At 36.4% G+C, this 12945-nt stretch overlaps 1 protein-coding gene across 1 annotated transcript in view; it reads left to right on the top strand.

Moving 5' to 3' along the window:
* LOC124805356 (elongation factor-like GTPase 1) overlaps window positions 1-12945 on the top strand; it is a 597412-nt gene that overhangs the window by 83281 nt on the left and 501186 nt on the right. Inside the window, exons 9-10 of the mRNA XM_047265897.1 lie at window positions 4112-4299; window positions 8029-8137. Of these exons, the coding sequence (XP_047121853.1) occupies window positions 4112-4299; window positions 8029-8137 (297 nt within the window). The remainder of the gene's footprint in view (window positions 1-4111; window positions 4300-8028; window positions 8138-12945) is intronic.

The raw sequence follows: 12945 nt of genomic DNA, 5'->3' as shown, positions 1-12945 counted from the left end.
TCCCATCTCCTTACATTCCCACCTTTTTGCAGTTTCTTCAGTTTTAATCTACAGTTCATAACCAATAGATTGTGGTCAAAGTCTACATCTGCCCCTGGAAATGTCTTACAATTTAAAATCTGGTTCCTAAATCTCTGTCTTACCATTATATAATCTATCTGAAACCTTCTAGTATCTCCAGGATTCTTCCATGTGTACAACCTTCTTTCATGATTCTTGAACCAAGTGTTAGCTATGATTAAGTTATGCTCTGTGCAAAATTCTACCAGGCGGCTTCCTCTTTCATTTCTTAGCCCCAATCCATATTCACCTACTATGTTTCCTTCTCTTCCTTTTCCTACTGTCGAATTCCAGTCACCCATGACTATTAAATTTTTGTCTCCCTTCACTACCTGAATAATTTCTTTTATCTCATCATACATTTCATCAATTTCTTCATCATCTGCAGAGCTAGTTAGCATATAAACTTATACTACTGTAGTAGCCGTGGGCTTCGTTTCTATCTTAGCCACAATAATGCGTTCACTATGCTGTTTGTAGTAGTTTACCCGCACTCCTAATTTTTTTATTCATTATTAAACCTACTCGTGCATTACCTCTTTTTGATTTTGTATTCATAACCCTGTATTCACCTGCCCAAAAGTCTTGTTTCTCCTGCCACTGAACTTCACTAATTCCCACTATATATAACTTTAACCTATCCATTTCCCTTTTTAAATTTTCTAACCTACTTGCCCGATTAAGGGATCTGACATTCCACGCTCCGATGCTTAGAATGCCAGTTTTCTTTGTCCTGATAACGACGTCCTCCTGAGTAGTCCCTGCCCGGAGATCCGAATGGAGGACTATTTTACCTCCGGAATATTTTACCCAAGAGGAAACAATCATCGTTTAACCATACAGTAAAGCTGCATGCCCTTGGGAAAAATTACGGCTGTAGTTTCCCCTTGCTTTCAGCTGTTCACATTACCAGCACAGCAAGGCCGTTTTGGTTAGTGTTACAAGGCCAGGTCAGTCAATCATCCAGATTGTTGCCCCTGCAACTACTGAAAAGGCTGCTGCCCCTCTTCAGGAACCACATGTTTGTCTGGCCTTTCAACAGTTACCCCTCCGGCTATCTGTATCGTTGAGGCACGCAAGCCTCCCCATCAGCGGCAAGGTCCATGGTTCATGGGGAGGAAGAGCACACTAATGAATGTATTTATCAGTTAATCTATAGCAAATGCACTAAGATTGCAGTATAACACTAAGTATGCTCACTTGGAAAGTAAGGCAAAGCCACGAAAGGTAAACAAAATGAACTTTTCGCGATTACTAGAACAATACACAAATAAAAGAAAAACCTTTAATGGTGAGCTTGGAAAGCCCCTAATGAACATATTTAATCAGCGGTATAACGCTAAAAATGCGCACTCAAAAAATTAGGCCTAAGCAGCAGTAAGTAAACAAACAAACTTTACCTACTCCAGTTTGGTCACGGGGTTGTCCTTCATATCACAAGATCAAACCAGTCATATAATATACCAGATTTGCTGTAATTTCTGCACAGAATTTTATTTGAGCATGACTACCAACTAGCTGTCTAACCAAATGAATGATTCTTGCCAAACTGTGGCCAGGAGCAGAACTGACCACTCAGTAGCAAAACAGTTTAGTACAACATCTTTAATTTCAGTGGCTACTTCTCAACTAGTGCCATGAGATTTCTTCTCCACAACTTCAGCTTCTGTGGTTTATTTAGGTGGGGTTTATGCTTGCAACACATTCTTTGATCATTTAATCCTCCTGTCCTCAATCTCTGCTAGGCCTAGGCAGACTTGTTTTTAAGTGTAGTTTCACGAGTAGGACTAAAATAGTAATGTATTCAACGGTGTTAACACTAACCATGTACACACAGCCTGTGGACTGACTTGTTTCACATCATTTCAATAAATGAATCTTTCAGATGATCTATGGAACATTTAACTAACTAGCTAGCATCACACCCACCTCCACCCTTGCTCCATGACCCACTTCACCTGTCCTGCACCCACATCCACTTCTCCACATTGTGCCTCTTCCTGTATCTCCCCCTTTCAGTCCACTGCTCCGTGCACAATTTGTGTGTGTGTGTGTGTGTGTGTGTGTGTGTGTTACCAAAGTTGACAATCAGTTTATACTACTAGTTACGAGTTATGGAAGTCAGATATGGACTTCTAATATTCAAAAACTGAAACTTACTCTGTGAGTCATGGGGAAATGCGTGTTGGGAATTACTACAAGAGACAGGAAAAGTAACAAATATCCCAATGTATGGACTGGAGCAGAAGTTGTACTTAAATGAACATGAAACAAAAGCGGACAGATCAAATATCCATGTGAGTGGATGGTAGGTGAAAGATATTATGGCTGCATTACAAGGAGGGAGGGGATGGAATGGCAGCCTAATGGAATGCAAGGTCAGTTGATGACATAAGAAACACAGGGAAGCAACTTGGATGCATATAGTTGGAGACATCAGTGCACTGAAAAGTTTAGAGGAGGCCTATATCCAGCAGTGGATGTCAAATGACTGATGGTGATGTTGCATGCATGGGTGAATTCTGCCAGTCGACAGTTTGAGAAGATATCTAATTTAATAACAACATCGAGTGTAAAACATATGTTTTTGTTTTTGTATGTCCATCCTTCAGATTGGAGGTTTGGGGGACTTCAGCCATTCACTCCTGTAATAAAATGGAATACCTACAGCCATTCGTACGATGTTGTTTATTATGTGGCCACCAGTTTCAGTGCTCTAGTACACCAGTTTCAGGCTGTAACTGACATTGAGGGGCTCAGCTTCAGTTGTATACACGATTTGAGTTAACACCCTCAATGTCAGTTAAGGCCTGAAGATGGTGAACTGAAGCACTGACACTGGAAGCCATATATTAAATAACATTGCAAGGGTGGCTGTATGTGTTCCACTTTATTACATATGGTTTTGTGTACCCAACCATGTTGGCAACAGTATTTTAACCCACAAGTAAGATCACTGCTCGCAGCACCGGACAAATACAAGTCAAGCAGATGTCAAAATAATAAGCATTAAATAAATTGCCAATTAAGTTGGATGCTCAAAATCATTGCATCTATCAGTCATACTGGAAAAATATCAGAAATCACAACAAGAAGATGCCATTGTTTTACAGCTTACAGATCTTTCAATAAAAATATTACTTGGCAAGAAATATATTTAAAAAAAACATGCAAGGTGGATTTTTTCATTCTCCTTGAAAATGTGCAATGTGTAATATATTGGACATGCATTTTGGAGTTACCAGGTTCAAATTCCTTTCTAACGATCCAGAGTTAGAACTTCCTTAGTTTCCATAAACAGCTCAAGGCAAGTTCCAAGATGACTTCTTTGAGACACACACTACCAGTCTTTTGCTCCTCACTCTTGTCTGAGTGAAACTTGTGCGCTGTCTGTGATGATTTGATGAAAAGTTAAACCCTGATCCTCTTTCCTTTACTATTTATAGGCTTAAGTATATGCAAAATTGTGAAATTATAAGTTTTATTTCTGGAAACAATAATGATCATTTAGATATAGCTGCCACTTTCTATTTTAGAATTCTGGCTTTTGATCCATTTGATTCCCTTTAATTCATAAAGTTTGTGTTATATGTAGCTCATGGCACCAGCAGAGAGTACTTCACTGGCAAGACTGCTATTAATAATCACATGTTATGCTAATGTTGGCTGTACACCTATAATGCTCATTGCAGTTGCTAACCGGGTGCAAATTGTGTGGCTAAAAGTTAATCCTTTGTAGAGTACCTATTGTTAACCAGGGGAGAGGCACAGATACTTGGTACTGCATCATTTGAAATGAGAGAGAAATAATGTGTGTGTGTGTGTGTGTGTGTGTGTGTGTGTGTGTGTGTGTGTGTGTGTGTGTGTGTGTGCGCGCACATCTGTTTGTTTTTATCTATATTTTTGCTGTAATTTCAAAATACGGTTGTGTGAACTGCTGCAGTTCTGAAAATTGCTTTTAGTGTAGATGGATGCACATTGGGTGCTTAAAACATACCAACTGAACTAGTTCTGCCCACAGTTTTTATTAAGTTTTTGTTCATGTTTACAGATATGGTCTGCACGAAGCTACCTTCACCATCTCATCTTTCTCAAGAAAAAGCAGAAAAACTTATGTGTTCACACACACAGAGGTTTGACACACTTCCTGTACCAACACAAGTCCTACGCTCTGCTTTTATGGACTGTAACAGCAGCAAGGAAGCCCCACTTATTGTTTTCGTGTCAAAAATGTTCCCTGTAAGTAGTCCCTTTTTTTCGTTGTCTTATTTATTTATTTATTTGCTTTTTTGCACATTACTAGTAGTGTTCATCTGTATATTGATTTTGCTGCTGAGCTGTAAAAATAAGAATAGCTCTGTTGTTGTTTATTTATTTATTTATTTATTTATTGTTCCATGGGACCACATTTAGGAGAAGTCTCCATGGTCATGGAACGAGTCAATACATGAAATTATAACACGATTGTAGAAACAGATAAAATGAAATATAAGAAACATATTCAGGCGACAAGTCGTTAGTTTAAATAAAGAAAATCAAGAATGTAACACTGGAATTTGCTTAATTTTTTAGCTCTTCCAGGAGCTCCTCGACAGAATAGAAGGAGTGAGCCATGAGGAAACTCTTCAGTTTAGACTTAAAAGTGTTTGGGCTACTGCTAAGATTTTTGAGTTCTTGTGGTAGCTTATTGAAAATGGATGCAGCAGAATACTGCACTCCTTTCTGCACAAGAGTCAAGGAAGTGCATTCCACATGCAGATTTGATTTCTGCCTAGTATTATCTGCGTGAAAGCTGCTAACTCTTGGGAATAAGCTAATATTGCTAACAACAAACGACATTAAAGAAAATATATACTGTGAGGGCAATGTCATAATTCCCAGACTATTGAATAGGGATCGACAAGAGGTTCTCGAACTTACACCACATATAGCTCTAACAGCCCGTTTTTGAGCCAAAAATACCCATTTTGAATCAGAATTACCCCAAAAAATAGTACCATACGACATAAGCGTATGAAAATATGTGAAGTAGACTACTTTTCGTGTTGAAAGGCAAAGGTCCCGAGTTTGAGTCTCGGTCCGGCACACAGTTTTAATCTGCCAGGAAGTTTCATATCAGTGCACACTCCGCTGCAGAGTGAAAATCTCATTCTGGAAATGTGGGATATAGTTAAGTCAGAGACAAGTAGACCAGAAATGAGGAGGAACAAATAGCTCTAAAAATAAATGAAGCCCTGGTAATAAATGCATGTTGTGTTGCAAACCATTTAAACAAGTGTTTTGTCTCTGTTACTGATAGCATGGGGTTGTCAGGTTCAGTAAATAATGCAATGGAATATCTGAGACCAATGCACACAAGCAATCTCAGTAAAATGGAATTGACACATACTTCACCCAAAGAAATAGAGTCCATCATAAAAACCTTGAAATGAAAGCATTCTAGTGGTTATGATTACATATCAACAAAGTTAATAAAAGAGTGTTCATGTGAGCTTAGTCATATCTTAAGTTATTTGTGTAATCAATCACTTATCATAGGAACATTCTCGGACTGGCTTAAATATGCTGAAGTTATACCTCTCCACAAGAAAGGGGACAAAGAAATGCCGTCAAATTACCAACCGATCTCACTTTTGTCAGCTTTTTCAAAAATCTTTGAAAAGGTTATGTTCAAGCGTCTACTTAAGCACCTTAGTGAAAATACTGTCAGAGTCACAGTTTGGGCTTCTTAAGGGTTCTGATATTGAGAAGGTTATTTACACTTACAGTGAAGATGTCCTTAACTCGCTAGACAACAAATTAGAGGCAACTGGCATATTCTGTGACCTGTCAAAGGCTTTAGACTGTGTGAATCACAGCATTCTTTTAAGTAAATTAAAAAAGTAAAATAAAATAGTATGGCATCACTGGTAGTGCTGTAAAGTGGTTTCAGTCATATCTTACTAATAGAAAACAAAGGGTGTCATTATGTAACACTTCAGCAGTAGGCAGTCAGACATCATCTGACTGGGAAGAAATTACATGTGGTGTTCCCCAATGTTCCATACTAGGTTCATTACTTTCTCTTGTTTATATTAATGACATGTTATATGTTACATTACCAGATGCCAAGTTTGTCTTATTTGCAGATGATACAAACATTGCAATCAAATATAAATTTAGAAAGGGCAGCTAGTCAAATTTTTACTGACATTAATAAGAGGTTCATAGCCAAGCCACTGTCATTAAACTTTGAAAAGACCCACTATATGCAGTTCAGAACTTCCTAGTGTGTGTATAAAATATGATGACATGGAAATAGGAGAAGTTGAGAGTGTTAAATTCTTGGGATTACAACTTGATAATAAATTCAGTTGGGAGCGACATACTAACAAACTGATAAAGTGCTTAAACAAGTCTGTGTTTGCAATGTGAATGATGTCAGACATAGGAGATATAAATATAAGAAACTGGCATATTTTGCTTATTTTCACTCCATTATGTCATATGGTATCATATTTTGGGGTAACTCCACAAACTGAGAAAAAATTTTTAGGGTACAGAAGCATACAATAAGAGCAATGTGTAGTGTAAATCCAAGAACATCATGTCGAAACCTATTCAAAGAATTGGGCATACTAACTGCAGCTTCTCAGTATATTTATTCCTTAATGAAGTTTGTTGTAAATAATACATCTCTTTTTACAACTAACTGCTTGGTACACAGTATCAATACTAGGAATAAGAACAATATACATAAAGATTTAAAATCATTTACTCTTGCCCAGAAAGGAGTCCAGTATTCAGCAACGCATATTTTCAATAACTTACCAGCAACCATTAAGAGCTTAGTTTCAGACAAGGCACAATTTAAACATAATTTAAAAGAATTTTTGGTGACCAACTCCTTCTATTCCATCCATGAATTTCTCAACAAGTGCAGTTGACCATTTTAATGAAAATTTATTATACTTTAATTTTTGACAATACTTGGTTGTAACAGCCAAATAACCACATACTGTGTGAATGGTGGGTGTATGGAAAGCATGTGTAAGCCTTAAGTCTGTAAATAGTGGAAGTTTAATTTTAAATCTTGTACATAATTTGAGCATTCTTAACTGAGGATCATTGAAATGAATAATTTATTTTAATTTTTGACAATACTTGGTTGTAATAGCCAAGAAACTAGCAAATGTCTGAATGATGGATTTAATGAAAACAGATGTAAGTATTAAACCTGTAAATATTAGAAGTTTAATTTTAATTCATGTACTTAATTTTAATGTTTATTGACTGAGGATCATTAAAATTAATGAAACTCAAATTTTTCTGCTTACATTTTTGTAATGTGTTTATCTGGCATATTCCACACCCAGGAGGATCCCCTCTTTTGTAGGTCTATGGAATGAATAATTAATCTAATCTAATCTAACTTAATCACCAAAGAATGCCCCACAACATCATACAATGGTAGACCAGAAGACTTCTTGCTGGTGACTCACATAGATTATATAAATACCCTGGATGTTTATTTCAAAACTTTTATATTATATATATTGTTACCTAAATTCTATGTTTTTTCAGTCATATAGTGAATAAAAATAAATTGTTTTAAATGAAATATTAGTTACCATAATGTTTTCTTGACATTCTAGGTTTGTATCTGTGATTCTAATGACCCTTTTTTGTAATCTGAAAGTACTGGTGATTTCATCTGAGTCTTTTCAAAATATGACTCCATATTTAAATTGAGAACAAAAGTAAGCATGATAAACACTATTTACTGTTTTGTCACTGTACAGAATAGGTGTCAGATTTTGCTTAATTTTGCATTCAAATGTTCTGTGCACGTATTTCAATTGAAATTCCCATGTAACAATAATCCCAAGATTTTAGTGTTTTACTGTTACTGATGTAAGCTGAAAAATTGTGGTTAATTTAAATAATTCAAAATATAAACTTTTTAGGTAATAATACTATTAATTACAGGTGGAGAGGAAAAATCTTCCTGAAAACCAAGCAAGACCTTTGACTGCAGAGGAAATAGCACAACGTCGTGAACAAGCAAGACATAGACATGCTCAAAAATCACTTGCAGGTACAGCTACCTCATAATAAAACAGTTTCAAAATTTCAGAATCCTTGTTAGTGATAACATCATACTTTAATGACTATGTATATTTCAGATTTGCACGTTAGAAGGTTAATAATGTCCCAGAAAGTCTTTCAGAATTTTTGAACTGTTTTCTGATAGTCAAAGTGATTTTCATGTAAGAGTGCCTAGACTTTCTTTTCAATAGTTCAGTGTATTATTCTTGTCAGTAACTTGGATGTGTGAGATATTAAGTTTATTGTGTGACATTTCTCACACTTATCTGCTCTTACTGTTGTAGGAATTGTGTGGATCATCTTTTTGTGAAAGTCTTGATGGTACGTCTCCAGTCTCTTAGATACAGCACACCAGCTTGAATCATTGTCTGGTTGCCGCTACCCCCAGTGATTTTAAAAATTCCAAAGGATTGTTATCATGACTTTACTCAATTGCAAGTCTTCCAAAGCTCTGTTAAATTCTGACTTCAACACTGGAACCCTTATATATTCCACATCAAATCCCATTTCTTCTTCCATCCTGTCATGAGATAAATCCTCCCTGTGGTAAAGGCCTTGTGTGTACACTTTCCACCTGTCTGCTCTTTCTCCTCTATGTTAAACAGTGCAATTTCCATTGCACTCTTAATATTAATGTTTTTGCTTTTAATTACACTGAAGATTGTTTTGACTTCTCTGTATACTGAATCAGTCCTTCTGATCAGTATTTATTTTTTGAATTCTTCACGTTTTTCCTGCAGTCATTTCACCCTGACTTTCCTGCACTTCCTATTTATTTAACTCCTTGGTGACTTTTATTGCCATATTTCTGTTTTTCCTAGGACATTTTTGCATTTCCATCCTTTTACAGTCATTAAAGTATTTCTTGCATTATCTAAGGGTTCTTTGCAGTACCTTTCTCCTAGCTATGTTTGTCCAACTTCTGTGATTGCCTTGTTAGACATATCCTCTTCAACTGAGCTGCCTACTGTAGTATTCACTATCACAGTATCTGCTGCCTTAGAGCAATTCAAATGTGTTTCATCATTCTTCAGTACTTCAGTATCTCATTTCTTTCCACATTTATTCTTCCAGATCCAAATGACGTAAACTTATCTACACTTCATCATTATTAAATTGTGATCTGAGTCTATATCTGTTCCTGGATGTGGCTTACATTCCCATATACGATTTTGAAATCTCTGGAAGTTTACCATGTTTGTGGGCCTTTTCCAAGTATATCTCATCCATTTGTGTTTTTGGAACAGTGTATTTGGTGCAAATACTCTCCCATAACTCTGTAATGTATTTCTTCTCCTATTGCTGCATTCCACTCCTCATGATTATTAAATCATTCTTGTCCTTTACGTGCTAAATTACCCATTCAGTATCCTCAGATATTTTCTTTGTCTCTCTGTCTTCTGCTTGTGATGTCAGCATGTATACCTGTAGCATTGCTGTTGGTAGTGGTTCGATGTCTGTTCTGATGAGAACAATCGTGTCACTGAATTGTTCACAGTAACTCATTCTCTGCCCCACCTTCCTATTTGTAATGAATATCCTGTTATACCAGATTGCGTCGGCATCGAGACACACCAATGTTGAATTTGCATCTGTCCTGAGACGCCATGACCGGCCTCATTTGAACTCTTCTGTTGGGAGAGTTAATTTGGAGTTGGAACGGCTGCTTGGGTCGGGTGCGGGGGCTCATATTGGTGTGGTTCCTGTTGATTATCTCAATAGGTGGGACTATACCAGGCATGGCCTACATCTCAACAGGAAAGGGAAGGGGAAACTGGCTGGGGTAATAGCAGGAAATTTAAGGGGAGGGAGGCACTGCCATGAATGGTAAAATACCAGTGGTTACAGGTGTTGGAGCAGCACCTTTTTTAGGATAGGTAAGACAGAAAGATGTCAAGTTCTATGAGAGGTCAGGATTGAAACAAATCTTCAGTTTAGGAAAGAAATTAAACAGCACAATTCTAGCACATTGGATCACCAATCACAGCTATCAATTATAAATTTTCACCAATCACCAGAAATTTTATCTCCACCAAGTTGTATCTCAGTCCTAGGTAATTGCATTGATGAATTAAAGTCACCCAACCCAGTTGGCATAATCTGCCTCTCTGAACACCATGTGACCACTGGTATAGGAACTAGGCCTAAGCACAATGAGAAACTCAGACGGGAGAGTACTGCAAATGTTAGAATAAGGAAAGGTTCTCATAAAAGTATAATTAAAAATAATGTAAGTATATTTCATCAAAATATTGGGAGCTTAAAGAATAAAGTAGATGAGCTTCTGGTTTGTTTAGAAGATTTAGAAGCTGAGAATGAAATAGATATACTATGCCTGTCTGAGCATCACATTGTTACTGATATGGATAAGGTAAATGTAAGTGGTTATAAGCTCTCTGCACATGTAATGAGAGAAAATATGGAGAAAGGAGGAGTTGCCATATATGTCAAAAGTTATCATTGTGCAAAAAGTATAGAAACAAAAAAGTTTTGTGTAGAGAAACATATAGAAGCATGTGCCTGTGACCTTAAATTAAATAAAGGCACATTTATAATTGTAACTGTATATAGGTCCCCATCAGGAAATTTTCATCTATTTCTGAAAAATTTGGACTCCTTGTTGTGCTATCTGTCAGACAGGGGGAAGCAAATTATTATTTGTGGGGACTTCAATGTAGATTCTCTGAAAGAGGGTAATAGGAAAAATGACCTTGAAGTATTACTCGGTTCTTTCAATTTGACACCCGTTATTGATTTTCCTACTCGGGTGGTAAAGGATAGCAGCTCACTGATAGATAACTTCTTTATAGACCAAGATACGTTTAACCAGATAAATGCTCAGCCTGTTGAGAATGGTCTTTCTGATCATGGTGCACAGCTAGTCACAATATATGACATAGCTCCATTCAGCAATACTAAACAGTCCTCCAAAGTAGTACGTTCAGTCAACGATTTAACAATTGCAAATTTCAGGGAAAGCCTACAGCAGTTAGACTGGGATGAGGTGTACTGTGAACCTGATGCCAATTTAAAATATAATTTATTTCATGACATTTTTGTAAATGCATTTGAAAACTGCTTCCCCAAGAAAATAGTTAAATATACTCGTAAGAAACCTTGTAACAAACCATGGCTTACTAAGGGTATAAAAATATCTTGTAACCGGAAAAGGGAACTGTATCTGACAGCAAGAAAGAGTAGTGACCCAGAAACTATCAAAAATTATAAAAACTACTGTGTTATATTAAGAAAAGTTATTAAAAAATCCAGGAGTATGTGTATCATGTCTGAAATCAGCAACTCTGATAATAAAATTAAAACAATTTGGAATATTATTAAAAGAGAAACAGGTCAACCAAGAGCAGAGGAAGACAGTATTACCATGAAATTGAATGAAAACTTTACGAACAAAAAGTCAGAAGTTGAAAATATTTTTAATAATCATTTTCTAAATGTTGTGGATATAGTAGGATCCAGGTGTTCATTAGAAGATGCTAGGCTGTTAATGGAAGAGGCCATACCTATGCAATTTGATACAATTGAAATCTCACCCACTTCTCCCTCTGAAATTAGGAAAATAATAAACTTGCTTGAAAGCAAAAACTCACATGGAATTGATGGCATTTCCAGCAAAATACTAAAAGCTTGTTCTCAACAGATAAGTAAGATTCTCAGCCACCTGTGTATTAGCTCTCTGGAACAGGGCATTTTCCCTGATAGACTGAAATATGCTATTGTTATACCTTTGCATAAAAAGGGGGATAGATCTGATGTCAACAATTACCGTCTAATCTCCCTTCTAACAGCTTTATCCAAAATTTTTGAGAAAGTAATGTATTCAAGAGTAGCTTCACATATCTGTAAAAATGAAGTACTAACAAAATGTCAGTTTGGTTTCCAGAAAGGTTTTTCAACAGAAAATGCCATATATGCTTTCACCAGTCAAATTTTGAATGATCTGAATAACCGAACACCACCCATTGGGATTTTTTGTGATCTCTCAAAGGCTTTTGATTGTGTAAATCATGAAATTCTGCTAGACAAGCTCAAGTATTGTGGCATGAGTGGGACAGTGCACAAATGGTTTAATTCGTACCTAACTGGAAGAGTGCAGAAAGTTGAAATAAGTAGTTCTCGTAACATGCAAAGATCAGCAAATTCCTCAAACTGGGGAACTATCAAGAATGGGGTTCCACAAGGGTCAGTCTTGGGTCCTTTGTTGTTCTTATTATATATTAATGACTTGCCATTCTATATTCATGAAGAGGCAAAGTTAGTTCTCTTCGCTGATAATACAAGTATAGTAATCACACCTGAGAAACAAGAATTGACTGAGGAAATTGTCAATACTGTCTTTCAGAAAATTACTAAGTGGTTCCTTGTAAACGGACTCTCACTGAATTTTGATAAGACACAGTACATACAGTTCCGTACAGTGAATGGTATGACGCCATTAATAAATATAGACCTTAATCAGAAGCATATAGCTAAGGTAGAATATTCCAAATTTTTAGGTATGTCCATTGATGAGAGATTAAATTGGAAGAAACACATTGATGATCTGCTGAAACGTTTGAGTTCAGCTACTTATGCAATAAGGGTCATTGCAAATTTTGGTGATAAACATCTTAGTAAATTAGCTTACTACGCCTATTTTCACTCATTGCTTTCATATGGCATCATATTTTGGGGTAATTCATCACTGAGGAATAAAGTATTTATTGCACAAAAGCGTGTAATCAGAATAATAGCTGGAGTCCACCCAAGATCATCCTGCAGACATTTATTTAAGGATCT

The sequence above is a fragment of the Schistocerca piceifrons genome, chromosome 7, assembly GCF_021461385.2.
Source record: "Schistocerca piceifrons isolate TAMUIC-IGC-003096 chromosome 7, iqSchPice1.1, whole genome shotgun sequence".
NCBI lineage: Eukaryota > Metazoa > Arthropoda > Insecta > Orthoptera > Acrididae > Schistocerca > Schistocerca piceifrons.
The sequence above is the reverse complement of the archived record's forward strand: the minus strand, read 5'-3'. Positions and strand labels throughout refer to the sequence as shown.